Source organism: Culex pipiens, chromosome 3, assembly GCF_016801865.2.
Source record: "Culex pipiens pallens isolate TS chromosome 3, TS_CPP_V2, whole genome shotgun sequence".
NCBI lineage: Eukaryota > Metazoa > Arthropoda > Insecta > Diptera > Culicidae > Culex > Culex pipiens.
The window spans coordinates 121,131,016-121,150,706 of record NC_068939.1 but is presented as its reverse complement, the minus strand read 5'-3'; the positions used below and the strand labels follow the sequence as shown (position 1 = coordinate 121,150,706).

The following is a 19,691-nucleotide window of genomic DNA, read 5'->3' as shown; positions in this document are numbered from 1 at the left end:
AAAATTATGGCAGTTTAAGTAAGAAAAGTTGATTTTTCCCCGTTTTCGTCATTTTCCCGTTTCTGCGCGCGGCGTAACTCGTAACCCTGTTTTTACAACATTAAAGTAGCACGGAGTTAGATTTTTTTAAATGTGGGTTTTGCAAAACAAAAAAAAATGACGAAAATTGCCATTTTTGGAACCATTCTAGCACGGTGTAGGGCACCCTAATAGCCCCTGTCTCGAATTATGATCATTTCAGTGATATTTATGTACTTTTTTGAAGCCGGATCTTACTTAAATGTATATAAACTTTATCCGGATCCATTATCCAACCAATCGTTGATTAGGTAATCGAAAGACCTTTTCAACGAGTCCAAAACATTGAAGATCTGGCAAACCCTGTCTCGAGTTATGACCACTTAAGTAATATTTGTGTACTTTTTTCAGGGTGATCACTCAAATCCCGTATTCAAATTCCCGACTTTTTCAGAACCTCAAAAAATATGAATTTGTTATCTAAAGAATGATTTCAAATCATTTTTTTTTATAAAAAGTCAATATAAAATCATTTGCAGTTTTAGTAAAACAAAACATAAATTTCAATAATAAACTCCTAAATACTTCACTTCAAAAATGGAACCATCATTTTGATTCAGGGTAAAAACATAAATAATCAACAAAAATAATCACTTCAATCTTTATTTTTAAAACTACTAAACATAAAGTTGTTTTTGAAACTTCGTTTCAGCTGGCAATGAAAAAGATGATGACAAAAGGTTAAAGACAACAAAATTTTAAGCATTATTCTTATGATTATATTTACTATCAAATCTTTACAAATCTTTACACTTGATTACAGTTATAATTTTTTTTAAAGAATTTATAAATATCTACTATAAATTATATTAAAAGATATTTTTACTAAGTATCCTTAAAAATTTGGTAAATTTTGATATTAGAAGCGAAGCGTCATTTAAATCCTTGATTTTTTTTTCAATGAAAAATCCAGTTCGAATGTTTCTAGACAAAAGTTCTTAAGACTTATTTGTAATAACTCAAACAAATTATAATTAATAAATCAAGCCAATACAAATTTGAATTCAATTTGTCCCGTCATTCAACAACATGTCATTAACATGCTATTTAGAATACATTGTATAACGTGTAATGATGTTTTTTTTTTATCAAATAAAGGCTTTTAAAACTTTTTGAGTCGTGTGGTGTTCGTGGGGGAGATCGGTGGGTGAAATGAAGTTTCTTGAATTTATTGATGGAAGGCTTCGCGTCGTCGTGTATATATTGTCTTTCTGTTGTTGAGCCGGTTGTTCGCGGTCCGGACTGGGTAAATTCGTGGTTAAGTTTATTGCAAAGAAGTCATGCGCGAAGAATTTCATTAAATCGATTTAAATAGTTCGGTGTATCAGCACTATTTGAGGTTTACATGATAACGAATAATACGTTGCTAAAAATTTCATTTTGTTTTTAAAGTCCTTCCCTTAGCATCGTTAGTTCAAATTTCATTTCGTTTTGAAAGCCCATCCCAAAGCATCGTTGCTCGGATGGCACGCCGGCGGTAAGAAGTAAAAAAAAACGCGAATGATAAGTCCTTCTCATAGCGTCGAAGCTCGGAAGGCAACGATTATGTTTCACTTTCTGGTCATATCACCTACCAAGATGAATCCTGACCTTCCCTTTCCTTCCCCTACTAACACAATTCCCCCACTTCCCGTGATGCTTGAAGGAGATGCTGTGGATTCAACGGTCTCATGCGGTGTCAACAGGTATAGAGCGACAAACTCTGTGTCTGATGAGTCTGCAACTTCAACTATCGGACTAACATTCCTACCTTTGTTGAACTGCATCTCCTTGGGGGGGCGCCGGTATTGACTTAAAGCAGAGATCTTCAGGGGTTACACAGTGAGGATGAATAGCTCCCACTACTCATCTGTTGGTTCATTGTGTAACTTCAGCTGATCCGTCAATAACGGAGTAGCAGCTCATTGGCAGTCAACCATTCTCATGCTCATGCTCATGGTCATGCTCATGCTCATGAAGGCTTTTAAAACTTTTTTACAAATTTTGAAATTTGAGAGCACAAAATTGAAAAAGGCGTGAAACTTCAGAAAAACAATATTTTCGTGAATTCATTAATATACTGTTTGGATTTTTTTCGTTATTTAAGTTTTCCGAAAACTAAAAATCAAGCTTTAAATATAATCACACAAAATCACAACCCATAATCACACAAAAGTTTAAGGGAATCAAACATTTGAAAACAATATTTGAAATGACTGAATGAATTTACTTTAAGATTTAGACATATTTACAACAAATAAAAACTATAGCCAATCTGTAGTTGGATTTGTTTTTTTTTTTTTAAATTCAAGCAATTTGGCAAAATGAAACATAAACATAACTATACGCTGAGGTAATCGTCGGTTCAACCAGTCCGGAGATAATCGTGTGCATATTTTTCAGTGCACGGACATACAGACATACACACGCACAGACATTTGTTCAGAATTTGATTCTGAGTCGATAGGTATACGTGAAGGTGGGTCTACGAGGTCGAATAAAGAAGTTCATTTTTCGAGTGAAATCATAAATTCCCGACTTTTTCCCGATTTTTCGTGGATTTTGACGAAATCCCGACTTTCCTGATTTCTCGACTTGAGTGGTCACCCTGTTTTTTTTATTACGGATCTAAAAATAATAGATGAAATTGGTGTCCAAATGTGTGTGTCCCATCATGTCCCACTGTTTGTAAAGAATGAGGAAGGCACCAACTACATAGGTGGATTAAGTTAGTTTTTTTAGTTGTAATGACCTAAACAAAAATTTATTGAATTTTTATTGCAATTTAATTTTTTTTTTCATATTTTCAATACGTAAAAGTAAAAGATTTTCCATTTTGCATTCAGAACCAAAAAAGTTTGGATTTTATTTAATATTTAAGTTTTTTCGCTAAAATTTCAGCTTTATTTATAGTAATTCATCCATACTCACAATAGTCGTGTGGTGTTCGTGGGGGAGATCGGTGGGCGAGTCGACGCGCGGGAATCCGCAAGAAAGTAGTGGAGTGGAAGTTTCTTGAATTTATTGATAGAAGGCTTCGCGTTGTCGTGTATATGTTGAATTTCTGTAGTTGAGCCGGTTGTTCGCGGTCCGGACTGGACAAATTCGTGGTGAAGTTTGTTGCAAAGAAATCGTGCGCGAAGAATTCCATGAAATCGATTGAAACAGTTCAGTGTATCAGCACTATTTGAGGTTTACATGATAATGAATAATACGTTACTTAAAATTTCATTTCGTTTTGAAAGCCCTTCCCATAGCATCGTTGCTCGGATGGCACGCCGACGGTAAGAAGTAAAAAGTTACGGGATTGAGTATATAATTAAGTCCTTCTCAAAGCGTCGAAGATCGGAAGGCAACGATTATGTTTCACTTTCTGGTCATATCATCTACCAATAATGAATCGTTGATTGGAAGGCACGCCGCCGGTTTAGTTCGTTTAAGTTATTGTTTTAATTTCATTACAATCGGTTACGTGGTGTCCTGTTTTCTTTTCGTTTATATTCGTTGATCGTAATAATTTATTCCAACTGGCAGTTTTAGTATTAACTCATTAAACTATCGATTTTATGAAGAGTAAAGCGTCTTTTATTAACTATTTTTGGAATTTGCTCGCGTTATATAAATTGTACAAACAGTAAAAATATACTGATAAGTCCAGCCCATAGCACTACTGCTCGGTTGGCACGCGTTCGATGAAAAACTTTTCAAATAATCAATTATTTATCTTTCCGCAGCCGGCTGCCTAAGAATTATAGTTTTCAACCGATAAACAAAATGCCACTCGTGAATCCTGACCTAATACCCATCTACTAACCTCCTCAAAACTCAAGTGATACTTTGTCGGAAAAGCAGTCGATTGGGCGGTCTCTATCACTCAAGTATCGGACTAACATTCCCATCCACTTCCCCGTGACCCTACCACTGGTCATGGCCGGCGCCGGTATTGATCAGCATGATAGGGGCCTTTGAGAAGTTGCGAAGCGAGGAAAGATAGCTCCCACTCATTTTCCACGCCTCGTGGATGTACATTCTGGAGGTCCTGGTCAATAACGGAGTAGCAACTGCGGGTGGGCACCTATGCTTATGCTTATGCTTAGTAATTCATCGATACTCACAATATTTACCAAGGAATCCTACATTTGGAAAAAAAATATATGAAATGACTTAATGAATTTAGTTTAACACATAAAAATATTTTTCCAAAAAAAACTGCCAGACACTTAACAAGAAGTTAGCACACACTACCACACACTAATCGTTTGATTTGATAGTAATTGTTCGTCACTTTTTAATTTGACTTCTTCAAACCATCGGGGTACAAACTTAAAAGTGTCAATCGATAAAGTGGCCAACCCAGCCAATCACACCACCGGGGGTTGCGTGTCGATGTAAACAAAGTGGGATCATCAGAAATTACGTTACGCATTTTATTTTTTCATCTTAAGGTAGGTTGAGAACGACGAGCCTTTTAAAGTGCAATTCGGCGAAATGTCCATTCGACGAAACGACATTCGAAGAATGTCAAAAGTCTGTTTGCTCAAGGCATTTTTCCCCGATGCAGATCTCGGGTGAGTTTTCAAAAACGTAAGAACCACCGTGACCTCTGACACTAATTTTCGTTTTTCTCTAAAATGAAACAAAATTTCATTTATTTTAAGTATGGGGCACTTGAAGGACGTGTAGATGAACAATCTCGAGCATTTTTGATATTGGTTTTTCGTAAGTAGATCGAATACCGATGCAAAAAGGACTTAGTTTACCAATGGCTCTTACGGCTTTTTGAAAACTAATCCGAGAGATGTACTTCATCATCAGCGTAAAAGCACAGCTGTTCATACAAAAACGGTACGTAAATATTCGAGTATCTGTAACTTTTCAAGGATTTTTTTGATGAATTTGGTGTGTTCAGAAAAAATAGGTATACGGAACAAAAAAATTGTGACTTTTTATTTAGAATATTTGAAAAAAAAAATTATATGCTTTAGGGGACAAAACCCCTAATTTTTAAATCCATACAGAAGTATGGACCAAAATTTTCCGACTAGTTATGATTTTTTTTTTAAATAGTGATTTTTGGTTGTCTGGTTGCTGAGATACAGCGGATAAAAGAAAAAAAAACAGGAACATTGATTTTTTTGAAAGGCAAAATTTAACTTTGAATGGCTATATTTTAAAAACGGGGCACTTAACCACTTCCCGCCCAGAGCAAAATCGAGATTTTTTACGTTTTTCACCATCACTCGTTACTGGATCGACCAATTTGGATGAAATTTTAATGGTAATAAGCTAACATTCTCTGCAGGCCAAGGGTGAAATTATACCTTTTCGGTTGACACCCGGTGAGGAACATCCTGGAAGGAGCGGAACTACATCCGTAGTGCTGTTAGTTGATCTTGGTCAAAACAGCTGCTCTGGTTTCTTGCAAGTTACCCATTTTCTTACCTCCACGTTGGCTTGGTTTCGTCATCATGATGACAACACGTGACCTTGCTGGTGGCCTGTGGAAACGAACTCGTAAACCTTTGACCAGCGAGGGTCAGAGTCGAGACGGCCAAAAGAAAGGGATGCGCAATGTGGGAAGGGAAATTTGTAGACGGTATTGTTTTGATTCACAGCATGTTGAGTTAACTGTTGTGGATGTACCTGATACATCGCAATACGGGGTTTCTCTTCTTTCCATTTTCAGCTACTATCTATCTTCTATTTCTTTATTATGTATTACTGATTTTCTAATTCGGCTTCTGTTTACTATCCACCATTTTATTTTGATTGCATGATCCTTTGTTTCTCTTATTTTCATATACTAATGCATCTTTTTGTTTTTGTTTTTGTTTTGTTTTGTTTTTGTTTGTTTTCATTTTCATGTCGTGTCTGGGCCTACGGTTGGAGAACGATTGCACCACGACAACCACTTCGGAGTGATATTATCACACTGGAGACAACAGCAACAACATCAGAAACCCTGATGTCACTCAGGTTCCCGCAAGTAACTGTATCATTATTTTAAAGTGTTTATATTTTACTAACATCCCTTTCTTTGCAGAGCATGGACTACATTATAAAGCGGCAATGTGGGAAAGGGAAGTAATTTGTGATTGTAGAAGGTATTGTTTTGATTCACAGCATGTTGAACGAACTGTTGTGGATGTACCTAGAACATCGCAACTCGGAGTAACTCTTCTTATTATCTCCAACTACTTTAGTTCTGTTTCACTTATCTTTCAAGTCTCCTCTACTCAATTTGCCAGTTTTAACTACTATGTGTTTTCCCTGACAAAAACTGATCTCCTTAATATGCGAACGAGGTTTATTCTCGGGTTAATTCCTTTTCATATTTGATGTATTCTTTATTCATTGTCTAATTTATTTATTAATTAAAATATTATTTTAATCGGCTCCTAAAGTTGTCATTAATGCTATCTAAGCTTATATGATATTATTTATCCTTTATCACAAAGCTTTTTTCATAAATTATTGCCTATATTTTTAATCTACTTCATACAGCTTTTACTCTTCTTTCCTTCAACATACAATTATTCTTTCAGTAGCGAACTTTATGTAGTATGCTTTTTCCTTTATTGTCTATTGTTTTAATCTACGCCCTTTTCTTCAAACAAGTAAGATTTGAGTCCTTACTCAATATATTGAATGATCAAAGTCACACACATAACATTATTGTACTTTTGATAATTTTTTGAATAACATGCTTAGGTTCAAAACATTGTAACAAAACACCGCGACAGAAGAAATAGCAACAGATTAACACGACTCAACATTAGGCAAGATTTCAGGAGAAAACAATACACTGTAAATAACAATTAGTTTTTGAATTCCAACTAAAAATTAAACAGTTTTTTTGCTTTAATGAAAGTAGATAGGCACACTTTAAATGGTTAGGCGCTTATACTTATATCAAACCCTACGTTCTGTACCACCCCCGGCCGAGTTAAAATGCGTAACCGGAAAAGAAGGTGTGCATGCCTGGCACGAACACTCAAAGCGTGTTCTAGCGTGCTGCTCGTACTGACTCAGAGCAAGGGTAAGATGTAGGTGTAAGGGCAGTGCGTGTTCTTCGGGAACCTGGTGCATAAGATCGGTCAAGGCCCGTTCTTACACTGAAAATTGCGAATTGCGAATTGCGAATAAGCTAACATTCTCTTTAAACTAACGCAGGTTGAACCAGGTTGAAAAAATGCATGATTGCAGAGAAATTTAATTTTGAAGACAAAAAATAGTGGAGCTCTGGAGTAACCATGGGCGTTAGAGGGTTAATCAAAAAATTTGTAAAGTACTTTTCGATTGCAAATTCGATTTTAGATTTAAAAAATGAGGTCAAAAAATTTTAAGTACAAAATCTCATTTTTTTACGAAAATACTCGTCGGCAAATTTGTGGTCCATACTTCTTAATAGCTTGAAAGATGCGGGGTTTTGTCCATTAAAACAAAAATGCGGATTTCGAGAAATTGATTTTTTGTGAATTAGGGTAGGGTAGTCATCAATGAGACACTTTTGGTTTTTAATTTTTAACGATTTTTGTAATTTTTTTCATCAGCTCATTAGCTTTTTGTTGCATTTTCTTTCTTTTAATGTGTTCTAACATTGACCAAAATATGAGATCGATCTGACGTCTACAGCCAGAGTTATTCTACTGTCTCATTGTAGACGCACTTGGCAGGAACAATGAGACAGCTGGGGAACAATGAGACACTCTACAAAAATCAATACTTTTCTAGTAAAACATCATGTTTTTATATTGTTCCATTGCAGGTGACTTACTTTGAACATTTTCAAGCAATTTTGTCAACATGAAACTTCAATTAACAAAAGTTATACTAAAAAGTATTTAAATTTCGTAAAATCCTTATATTTTACCAAATAACTTTATATTTTTGGTTAAATGAAGTTCAAACTCAATAAATATGCCAAAAATCACTTCCATTCATGTTTTGAAAGATTCCCATAGATTTTGACAAGTTTAATGAAGAAAAATCAAAGTGTCTCATTGTTACCCATGGGCCGAAAAGAGTGGGGAACAATGAGACAGCCCTGGATTCTGGGTACATTCTAAATTTTGGTCAAACCTAATAAAAGGACATTGTAGCCCAACTCATGCCCTGTGAAATGACGAAAGAAATTTGGAGAAATATTAGTTTTTGTGTTAATGGCAGCCTATGAGCGAAAATGTAATTTTTAGTCATAATTTACTTTTACACCCCAGAATCAAACATGTATGAATAACTTTGCAAGGGAGCGTCCATAACCAAAGCCACTTTTATGGCAGACGTGTATCTAGTAGACACACCTTTCCCCCAAATATGAGCCTGATTGGTTGAAACTACGTCTTGTGAGAGCCATTTATTCATTGTTCCCCGTGTCTCATTGAAGACTACTCTACCCTAAAGTTAATTAAAAAGGTCAGCAAATTTTTTTTCTGAATAGTCCTCATCAATACCTACAACTTTGCCGAAGACACCAATCAATCACAATCAAAAATTCTTTGAAAAGTTACAGATTTTTGAATATTTACGTACCAATTTTGTATGAACAGCTGCCAAAATTGTATGGAGACTTTTAAGGGTAAACAAAAATTTTGAGCCGAATAAAAAAAAAATACAAAAAAATGGTCAAAATCGGCGGAATTGCTCAGATAGCGAATGGTTTCGGGTTGTTTCTTACTAACTACGGGGAGTCGATTTTTAACTTTTTCGAGGAATAATTACAGGCCTTAACAATTATTTGTTATCGCAGATATATAAATTCGAAGCAAAAACAAAGTTACACTTACCAATAGAGGGCATCATTTCGGTTGAGCTTCAAAATCAGCCTCAGAAACCGGAAGGTTTCGATTTGCACTTGAATTAGCTTCACCTGGAATAAAAGGAAACAACAATATTAGCTCCTTCCCACTATCCCACAGATCCCTCTCGCAAAACTCACGTTGATATCCCTGCGCGAAAACACGTACCGCTTCAGCAGACTGACCACGTGGTACCGCTCCAAGTGCCGCTCGTATATCCCACCTCCGTACGCGCACAACACCCTCAGCAACTTCACCACCACGTGCTGTGGCTCGTGCTTCCCTTGCGCCTCGTCCAGCCCTTTCCCCAGATAAATCCTCACCAAACCACCCATCAGCTGTTCGTTGGAGGCAATCTTGCCGGCAATGGCGCCGTTTGTGCGTGCCAGCCGGATCAACAGTTTGACGCAACTGACGGCCGTCGTGCCTTCCGGGCGCATCGAAAACAGCACGTACCGGATCCGCTCGACGATGTTGGTCCGGGCGAGACACTCCAGCAGGTCGGTTTCCGCCAGGTGGTAGTCGTTCATCGATTCCCGGTTCGTCAGGTCGTCCGGATCGTCGTCCACGTGGGCGGAAAAGTGCACCTGGGCGGGTTTCTAGGAGGGGAGGAGGAGAGTGCAAGGAAATTGTATAATTTGTGTGTTTTATTTAGTTGTTTAGTTTTTTTTATATATTTTGTTTTTAGATTTTACAAGTTTTTAAATCTTCCAGTTTTTTTGTTTATTGATAAAAGTTTATTGATGAAAGTCTTTTTTTATATTTTTTTTTTTTAATTTTTTAAGTGTTAAATTATTTTAGTTTTTTTGTATTTTATTTTTTTAGTTTCTTGTGTTTTTAGTTTTTGAGACTTTAAGATTTTAAAGTTATTTGGATTGTTTCATATTTTAAAGTTTCTTAGACTAAAAAGTCTTTAGAACATCAGACTTTTAGTCTTTTTAGTCTTTTAAGTCTTTTAAGTCTTTTTAGTCTTTTTAGTCTTTTTAGATTTTAAGTCTTTTAAGTCTTTTTAGTCTTTTAAGTCTTTTTAGTCTTTTTAGTCTTTTTAGTCTTTTTAGTCTTTTTAGTCTTTTTAGTCTTTTTAGTCTTTTTAGTCTTTTTAGTCTTTTTAGTCTTTTTAGTCTTTTTAGTCTTTTTAGTCTTTTTAGTCTTTTTAGTCTTTCTAGTCTTTTTAGTCTTTTTAGTCTTTTTAGTCTTTTTAGTAATTTTAGTCTTTTTAGTCTTTTTAGTAATTTTAGTAATTTTAGTCTTTTTATTCTTTTTAGTCTTTTTAGTCTTTTTAGTCTTTTTAGTCTTTTTAGTCTTTTTAGTCTTTAACGTCTTTTTAGTCTTTTTTTAGTCTTTTTAGTCTTTTTAGTCTTTTTAGTCTTTTTAGTCTTTTTAGTCTTTTTAGTCTTTTTAGTCTTTTTAGTCTTTTTAGTCTTTTTAGTCTTTTTAGTCTTTTTAGTCTTTTTAGTCTTTTTAGTCTTTTTAGTCTTTTTAGTCTTTTTAGTCTTTTTAGTCTTTTTAGTCTTTTTAGTCTTTTTAGTCTTTTTAGTCTTTTTAGTCTTTTTAGTCTTTTTAGTCTTTTTAGTCTTTTTAGTCTTTCTAGTCTTTCTAGTCTTTTTAGTCTTTTTAGTCTTTTTAGTCTTTTTAGTAATTTTAGTCTTTTTAGTCTTTTTAGTAATTTTAGTAATTTTAGTCTTTTTATTCTTTTTAGTCTTTTTAGTCTTTTTAGTCTTTTTAGTCTTTTTAGTCTTTTTAGTCTTTTTAGTCTTTTTTTAGTCTTTTTAGTCTTTTTAGTCTTTTTAGTCTTTTTAGTCTTTTTAGTCTTTTCAGTCTTTTTAGTCTTTTTAGTCTTTTTAGTATTTTTATTCTTTTTAGTCTTTTTTTAGTCTTTTTAGTCTTTTTAGTAATTTTAGTCTTTTTAGTCTTTTTAGTAATTTTAGTAATTTTAGTCTTTTTATTCTTTTTAGTCTTTTTAGTCTTTTTAGTCTTTTTAGTCTTTTTAGTCTTTTTAGTCTTTTTAGTCTTTTTAGTCTTTTTAGTCTTTTCAGTCTTTTTAGTCTTTTTAGTCTTTTTAGTAATTTTATTCTTTTTAGTCTTTTTTTAGTCTTTTAGTCTTTTTAGTCTTTTTAGTCTTTTTAGTCTTTTTAGTCTTTTTAGTCTTTTTAGTCTTTTTAGTCTTTTTAGTCTTTTTAGTCTTTTTAGTCTTTTTAGTCTTTTTAGTCTTTTTAGTCTTTTTAGTCTTTTTAGTCTTTTTAGTCTTTTTAGTCTTGTTAGTCTTGTTAGTCTTTTAAAACTAAAAAACATAAAAAGACAAAAAAACAGAAACACTAAGAAACTAAAAAATACCAAAAATTTAAAGACCTAAAATAAAAAAAAAGCCAAAAAATCTATAAAGACAAAAAAAAACTTAAAGCATTAAATATTAAAAGTCTAAAAACTGTATTAAATATAAAAATCGAAAATTTTGAAAACATGAGACTCAAAATACTTAGAAAATCAAAAAAACTACTATAAAACTTAGGATGAAATTATACTTTTTCGTTTCGTTTTTCGAGTTTTAGGAGTATTTTGGAGTATTTGTATTATTTGTAGTATTTATAGTATTCGGAGTATTGTGGAGCATTTTGGAGAATTTTGGAGTATTTTGGAGTATTTTGGAGTATTTTGGAGTATTTTGGAGTATTTGAGGGATTTTGGAGTATTTTGGAGTATTTTGGATTATTTTGGAGTATTTTGGAGTATTTTGGAGTATTTTGGAGTATTTTGGAGTATTTTGGAGTATTTTGGAGTATTTTGGAGTATTTTGGAGTATTTTGGAGTATTTTGGAGTATTTTGGAGTATTTTGGAGTATTTTGAAGTATTTTGGAGTATTTTGGAGTATTTTGGAGTATTTTGGAGTATTTTGGAGTATTTTGGAGTATTTTGGAGTATTTTGGAGTATTTTGGAGTATTTTGGAGTATTTTGGAGTATTTTGGAGTATTTTGGAGTATTTTGGAGTATTTTGGAGTATTTTGGAGTATTTTGGAGTATTTTGGAGTATTTTGGAGTATTTTGGAGTATTTTGGAGTATTTTGGAGTATTTTGGAGTATTTTGGAGTATTTTGGAGTATTTTGGAGTATTTTGGAGTATTTTGGAGTATTTTGGAGTATTTTTGAGTATTTTGGAGTATTTTGGAGTATTTTGGAGTATTTTGGAGTATTTTGGAGTATTTTGGAGTATTTTGGAGTATTTTGGAGTATTTTGGAGTATTTTGGAGTATTTTGGAGTATTTTGGAGTATTTTGGAGTATTTTGGAGTATTTTGGAGTATTTTGGAGTATTTTGGAGTATTTTGGAGTATTTTGGAGTATTTTGGAGTATTTTGGAGTATTTTGGAGTATTTTGGAGTATTTTGGAGTATTTTGGAGTATTTTGGAGTATTTTGGAGTATTTTGGAGTATTTTGGAGTATTTCTCGTTTTTCTCGTTTTTCTCGTTTTTCTCGTTTTTCTCGTTTTTCTCGTTTTTCTCGTTTTTCTCGTTTTTCTCGTTTTTCTCGTTTTTCTCGTTTTTCTCGTTTTTCTCGTTTTTCTCGTTTTTCTCGTTTTTCTCGTTTTTCTCGTTTTTCTCGTTTTTCTCGTTTTTCTCGTTTTTCTCGTTTTTCTCGTTTTTCTCGTTTTTCTCGTTTTTCTCGTTTTTCTCGTTTTTCTCGTTTTCTCGTTTTTCTCGTTTTTCTCGTTTTTCTCGTTTTTCTCATTTTTCTCTTTTTTCTCGTTTTTCACGTTTTTCTCGTTTTTCTCGTTTTTCTCGTTTTTTCTCGTTTTTCTCGTTTTTCTCGTTTTTCTCGTTTTTCTCGTTTTTCTCGTTTTTCTCGTTTTTCTCGTTTTTCTCGTTTTTCTCGTTTTTCTCGTTTTTCTCGTTTTTCTCGTTTTTCTCGTTTTTCTCGTTTTTCTCGTTTTTCTCGTTTTTCTCGTTTTTCTCGTTTTTCTCGTTTTTCTCGTTTTTCTCGTTTTTCTCGTTTTTCTCGTTTTTCTCGTTTTTCTCGTTTTTCTCGTTTTTCTCGTTTTTCTCGTTTTTCTCGTTTTTCTCGTTTTTCTCGTTTTTCTCGTTTTTCTCGTTTTTCTCGTTTTTCTCGTTTTTCTCGTTTTTCTCGTTTTTCTCGTTTTTCTCGTTTTTCTCGTTTTTCTCGTTTTTCTCGTTTTTCTCGTTTTTCTCGTTTTTCTCGTTTTTCTCGTTTTTCTCGTTTTTCTCGTTTTTCTCGTTTTTCTCGTTTTTCTCGTTTTTCTCGTTTTTCTCGTTTTTCTCGTTTTTCTCGTTTTTCTCGTTTTTCTCGTTTTTCTCGTTTTTCTCGTTTTTCTCGTTTTTCTCGTTTTTCTCGTTTTTCTCGTTTTTCTCGTTTTTCTCGTTTTTCTCGTTTGTTTCGTTTGTTTCGTTTGTTTCGTTTGTTTCGTTTGTTTCGTTTGTTTCGTTTGTTTCGTTTGTTTCGTTTGTTTCGTTTGTTTCGTTTGTTTCGTTTGTTTCGTTTGTTTCGTTTGTTTCGTTTGTTTCGTTTGTTTCGTTTGTTTCGTTTGTTTCGTTTGTTTCGTTTGTTTCGTTTGTTTCGTTTGTTTCGTTTGTTTCGTTTGTTTCGTTTGTTTCGTTTGTTTCGTTTGTTTCGTTTGTTTCGTTTGTTTCGTTTGTTTCGTTTGTTTCGTTTGTTTCGTTTGTTTCGTTTGTTTCGTTTGTTTCGTTTGTTTCGTTTGTTTCGTTTGTTTCGTTTGTTTCGTTTGTTTCGTTTGTTTCGTTTGTTTCGTTTGTTTCGTTTGTTTCGTTTGTTTCGTTTGTTTCGTTTGTTTCGTTTGTTTCGTTTGTTTCGTTTGTTTCGTTTGTTTCGTTTGTTTCGTTTGTTTCGTTTGTTTCGTTTGTTTCGTTTGTTTCGTTTGTTTCGTTTGTTTCGTTTGTTTCGTTTGTTTCGTTTGTTTCGTTTGTTTCGTTTGTTTCGTTTGTTTCGTTTGTTTCGTTTGTTTCGTTTGTTTCGTTTGTTTCGTTTGTTTCGTTTGTTTCGTTTGTTTCGTTTGTTTCGTTTGTTTCGTTTGTTTCGTTTGTTTCGTTTGTTTCGTTTGTTTCGTTTGTTTCGTTTGTTTCGTTTGTTTCGTTTGTTTCGTTTGTTTGTTTGTTTGTTTGTTTGTTTGTTTGTTTGTTTGTTTGTTTGTTTGTTTGTTTGTTTGTTTGTTTGTTTGTTTGTTTGTTTGTTTGTTTGTTTGTTTGTTTGTTTGTTTGTTTGTTTGTTTGTTTGTTTGTTTGTTTGTTTGTTTGTTTGTTTGTTTGTTTGTTTGTTTGTTTGTTTGTTTGTTTGTTTGTTTGTTGGTTTGTTTGTTTGTTTGTTTGTTTGTTTGTTTGTTTGTTTGTTTGTTTGTTTGTTTGTTTGTTTGTTTGTTTGTTTGTTTGTTTGTTTGTTTGTTTGTTTGTTTGTTTGTTTGTTTGTTTGTTTGTTTGTTTGTTTGTTTGTTTGTTTGTTTGTTTGTTTGTTTGTTTGTTTGTTTGTTTGTTTGTTTGTTTGTTTGTTTGTTTGTTTGTTTGTTTGTTTGTTTGTTTGTTTGTTTGTTTGTTTGTTTGTTTGTTTGTTTGTTTGTTTGTTTGTTTGTTTGTTTGTTTGTTTGTTTGTTTGTTTGTTTGTTTGTTTGTTTGTTTGTTTGTTTGTTTGTTTGTTTGTTTGTTTGTTTGTTTGTTTCTCACCTTTGATTTACTCTGCCCGGCGTTGCTCAACTTCATCGCGTTAAACCCACTCTCCAGCTCCCGCTGGCGCTCCTTTTCCTCCTCTTCGCTGCGACTGTGCGTCACGTTGAGCCCCATCTCGGGCTGGTACAACCCGCGTTCCGTATCGCACAACGTATCCAGCAAGGTCTCGTCGGTATCGTTGTAGAAGAGGTTGGCCAGGGCACGTGAGGCCGCTTCCACCACGGCGGGGGTGTTTTCGTCGAGGGCAAATCGGAGGAAGAAGAAGATTTTCGAAATTGGTAGCTCGAGGACGCCGTCATAGAAGCCCTGGTTGAAGATGTTGAGGATTCCGGCGATGGCGTTCAGGGCGGAGATTCGCTGCTGGAGAACGTTGGCGCGGGCTAGTCGGAACAGCTCTTGGAGAGTGTAGCCGGGACGGTCGGCGTCCTCGCCGTGAAGGTAGAGTTCACGGTCGTCTTTTTCTGGGTTTTGTTCAGGGTTAACGTAAGGTTGGAGCGTTCCCTTCCAGTCGAAACGGGCTTCGAAGTTTTCTCCGGGTTTGAGATTTTTAACGGTTTTTTGGATGTCCTTTGTCCATTGAAGTTTTTCCGGTTCCAGGATGTCAAAGTTGATCCACTGGTCGGAACCTTCCTGCTGGAGGACGTCCAGATCCGGAAGGTCCGGTTTGAGTTCTTCAACTTCTGGAATCGATGCCGGCTGCGACTTCTCCCCAGTAACCTTTCCCTTCTTGCGAGCCTTCAAAAATTCAACCAACTTCGGATCCATCGTCCCCATCAGATGCTCCCTCTCCTTGAGAATCTCCTCCTCGCTCATCTGGCCCATCTTCTGCAGGTTCTCCGCGTGAATCTCCTTCGATTCTTCCCCCTCCAAAATCGCACTCTGCGAAGGCAGCTGAAATTTGACCTTCTTCGAGTCTTCCCCGCTCCCCCCCTTTCCAAACATCTGCGCAAACAAACTCTTCTTCCCCGTCCCAACCCCAACGGGAAGTGCGTTCACGTGCACCACCTTCGGAAACGCTCCCTCCTCCCCCTCCCCACCAACATCCATCGGAACCACCCCACCATCGTACCGCTTCTCCACAATCTCCCCGATAATCGTATGTTCCGGAACTTCCTCCCTCCTCTCCTCCATCTTAACCCCAGCCTCCTTCTGCAACTTCCTCCTCCGAGCAAACTCGGACTGCCGCACCGGTGCGGCCTTCTCCGCCCCCTCCGGTTGCCTCATGCGGACCACCTTCGCGGCTGGCTGGAAGGCCGTGTCCCGGTTCGACTCGGCGTAAAAGTCCTGCTGCATCTGCAGGATGTCATTCTCGCTGTCCTTGCTCGAGGGCCGTTTGATCATGGTGGAAAATAAAACACGGAAAACTATGCCGGAAATGGACACTCGGGTTGAAAACGCGCGCGCGATTTGTTTACAGTCACGATCAGCTGTGTTTTTGTTTAGGTTGCCGGCGTTTTTGGCCGGTGGGTGCGAAGTGGGAAGAAGTGAGAAATGTCAAAACAGTTGTACCCACTGGGTTGCAAAAGGGGGGTTGGATGCCCAGAGAGCTTGAAGAGTTGCGAATTGATGAAATTTTTAATGAGGGGCACTGAAAATATCGCAGAATCAGAATAGGGCCCTGCAAAAATATTAATTTTAATTACTATTTCAATTGGGTCCTAAAGCCCTACGTAAATTTTTATGTACAACGATAAAAAACACGATTAAAAACCATTTCATTTTTTTTATTTTAATGCGAAAGAAGAAATGGACAAGACAACATTTTACGATGGATCAACTATGGTCCCCTTGGAACGAGTTGTCAAGTAGGATGCTTTCTGTCAAGAAGAGACGCAAAGTTATTTTTTTTAAATTGAATCGAAAATCCGTTTTGAATCCGTTCAAAGGGTCGCAGTGTACTCAAGAAAATATGCTTTATCGTTGTGAACAATAATATCACACACAAATAAAAAAACTTTCAGTTAAAAAATCTTCCTTTGGATTAAAAGTTCGCGTTAGTGAATGTTCGTAGAAAGCTGAAAAGTTTTTGATAAATTTTTGGAACGGAATCGTGGTATCGTTAGAAGTTTTTGCCTTCCTCACCTTACTGAGGAAATGCATAAAATCACTCGAAAAATGAACTTTTTAATTAGACCTCCTTGACCTACCGTCATTTGTACATATCGACTCAGAACCACCAGCTCAGCTGTATGTAGACATGTGTACCGAATCAATGTCACTGGAATATTTGGACCGTATTGGCCTCATTCGATTTGTCTTGGGGTCCCATAAGTCCCTATTAAAATTCATGGGATTTAGTAAAGCACATCAAAAGTTATGCTTAAAAAACTGCTGCATATAAATTTCACAATTTGCAAAAATGGGTGGTTTTTGCATGGAAACTTGCCATATTATATATTTTTAGAAAGGTTCTGAAATCTCGATTAAATTTTCAAATGGTCCCATATGCATAGGTCCCCATGACTCATAGGTTGTTTTGAAAAATTACTCTAGAAATGATCTTTCTTGTGGATTAAGAATTTTCAAGATATGACTTATCTATCTAACATTACAAGCAGTTTAAAAAGTGCTCTGAATTTACATAACCACAATCTATTTTCCCATGGCGGTGTATGTATAATCTTGACAAAAAGTCTGTAGGTAGTCTGTTTTTTTACTCATCACTTATTTTTTTTAGGACCTCTTTGGTGCTGCGATCACGTTAGGGGCGATCCATAAACCATGTGGACACTATAATAGGGGGTTAGAATCACTCTATAAGCGGTATACGCATATCGGAAGGAACCGGTCAAGGAAAAAAAATCAAATGGGCAGCAGTAGTAGCGAAAGCAAGCCAGGGAGGGTGAAGAAAAAGCGGTGAAGTGCACCGAAAAATATGCACACGATCTCCGGACTGGCTGGACCTAGGGCTGGACCGATTCGGACCGTTTTAGTCTCATTCGATTCGTCTTGGGGTCCCACAAGACCCTAGGTAATATTATGATGATTAGAAAAGTACTTCAAAAGTTATGCTAAAAAATTGATTAGGCTAGAGTTTGAAATATTATTAAAAGAGTGGTTTTGCCTTTCTTACTAAAGAAAGGTATAGGGTTTGCTTTTGGCTCCGACGCCAAATCAAGCTTCGTTCCCAAATCATTTCTCGAGAAATATTCATTCGAAAAATCTGCAAATAATCATGGACGATCGATTTTCGACGCCCGATCGTTTGACAATGACAGAATTGGTCTATCTCCAATATCCGAATTTTGGCGCTTAATTTACTGTAGAGCACGCGTGACGTCCGTGTGTGGTAAAAAAGTGCTCAATTTTGTGGTAGGGGGTTTCTCAGAGCCCACATTATGGATTTAAGCTCTCTTGGGCGCGTTTGAAAGGGGATGTGCTGAACCTGAACCAGTTCCATACCATATTTGAATTTATCCATTTTTTAAGGGGACTCGGAGTGTGTTTTCACCTGATCAGGCGGTTTTCAAATGAAAATTCGGTCGAAAATTGAAGTATTGAAATCGTTTATTTATCCAAAATTTTCATTCATGTCGGTAATGTGGTTCTTGATTTACAGCTTGAGGACTAATTCATTGTGAGGGGGAAAACCCCTAAAAAAAGGTAAAAGCCAATTTTCACCAAATGCCAAAACTATTCCTTTGGCATTTTATCTAATTTTCTCCATATCATAATCTAGACCATAATCGAGGTTCTGAAACAAATTTGACCTCAATCGGATTTACCGTTCAGTTTTTAGAAAATTTCCATTTTTGCCTTTCTTACTAAAGAAAGGTATAGGGTTTGCTTTTGGCTCCGACGCCAAATCAAGCTTCGTTCCCAAATCATTTCTCGAGAAATATTCATTCGAAAAATCTGCAAATAATCATAGACGATCGATTTTCGTCGCCTCGTCGACAAGTTGTCAAGTTGAGCTTCACATGCAGACGCGAGCAATGCTGGCGCGTATACACACAAAGAAAAAATACTCTAAATTTAAAAAGATCGCTCGTTGGATTAAAAGTTCACGTTGGTGAATATTCGTAGAAAGTTCAAACTTTTTAATTTAAAAGTTGGAAAGTTTTTGATACTACCATGCATTTATGGAACAAAATCGTTGTATCGGTAAAAGTGTTTTACTTTTTGTTGGACAGGAAACCTTTTATGGCAAGAATAAACTACATTTAATACTACAGTGATAATTTCAAAAAATGAGCTTGATTTTCATATTTATTTTCAAAAGTTCAAAACGGCATGCTAAAAAAACATTTTTTATTGTATTTAACGCTTCTGCTCAAGGTTGGCCAACATCAGAGTCCAAGCTGTACCGATTCTTAAGTACGCCACCGGTCACTTCCGATGACCCCAGGCTGGACGGTTCCGGATTGACGTTTCGATGCGCGACAGCAGTGTAGAGAACAGGATGGTCACGTTGCCGGCCTTCTTGGAGGAGTTGGCCGTTGATTCGGGAAGGGTGGTCGACGTTTTCCGACTGGGAAGTGAAGTGCTTGAACGGGGAGATCCCAATCCTGGAAGCGCATCCGGAACATGGGGTTGATGAGATCCTTGGAACAGAATTCGATTTTGAGCACTTCATCCTCCTTCGAGAATGACAGATTTTCCGGCTCGCTGTCCAGGTTCATTCAGCTGGAGCTGCGCCGTCGGGAGGTGAGCGTTTGTGGGTGGAAAGTTGCTAAAAGCCCTTTTAGTGCAAGTTGCTTTATCGATTGCTCGTTCATCACACATCGCCTATCATGATTATCTATGCTAATGGGGTCGTGCATAAACCACGTGGCCTTTTTTTGGAGAATTTTTGATCCCCCCCTCCCCCCTCGTGGTTTTTCGTGGTTTCACGCCAACCCCCCCCCCCCCCTATATGGCCACGTGGCTTTTTCCTCCCAGGTGAAAAATCATAAAAAAAAAACAAAATAAGTATAGATTTCAAAACTGTTTATCCACAAATGATGTACCGTCAGTGGTGGTGACTTTTGGTCAAAAAACGATATTACTGTTGTTATTTTAACACAATAAAAACATTTCAAATTATATCGAAATAAATAATGTTGGGGAATGCTCCTGAATTTACCAACATTTTCCCAGAATATGGCTAGTATAATCACACCGACATCACACCGTTCATAAATGCCAATCGTTTTAAAATTAACTCAAAC

The 19,691-nt window shown here is 36.0% G+C and overlaps 1 protein-coding gene across 1 annotated transcript in view; it reads right to left on the bottom strand.

Moving 5' to 3' along the window:
• The window catches only part of LOC120413046 (RNA polymerase II-associated protein 1), a 62,460-nt gene extending 46,502 nt beyond the window's left edge, over positions 1-15,958 (bottom strand). Inside the window, exons 1-3 of the mRNA XM_039573738.2 lie at positions 14,539-15,958; positions 8,996-9,454; positions 8,844-8,926 (exon numbers count right to left, since the gene is read on the bottom strand). Coding sequence (XP_039429672.1) covers positions 8,844-8,926; positions 8,996-9,454; positions 14,539-15,882 — 1,886 coding nt within the window. The 5' untranslated portion in view covers positions 15,883-15,958. The remainder of the gene's footprint in view (positions 1-8,843; positions 8,927-8,995; positions 9,455-14,538) is intronic.
• Between the last annotated feature and the right edge of the window lie 3,733 nt (positions 15,959-19,691).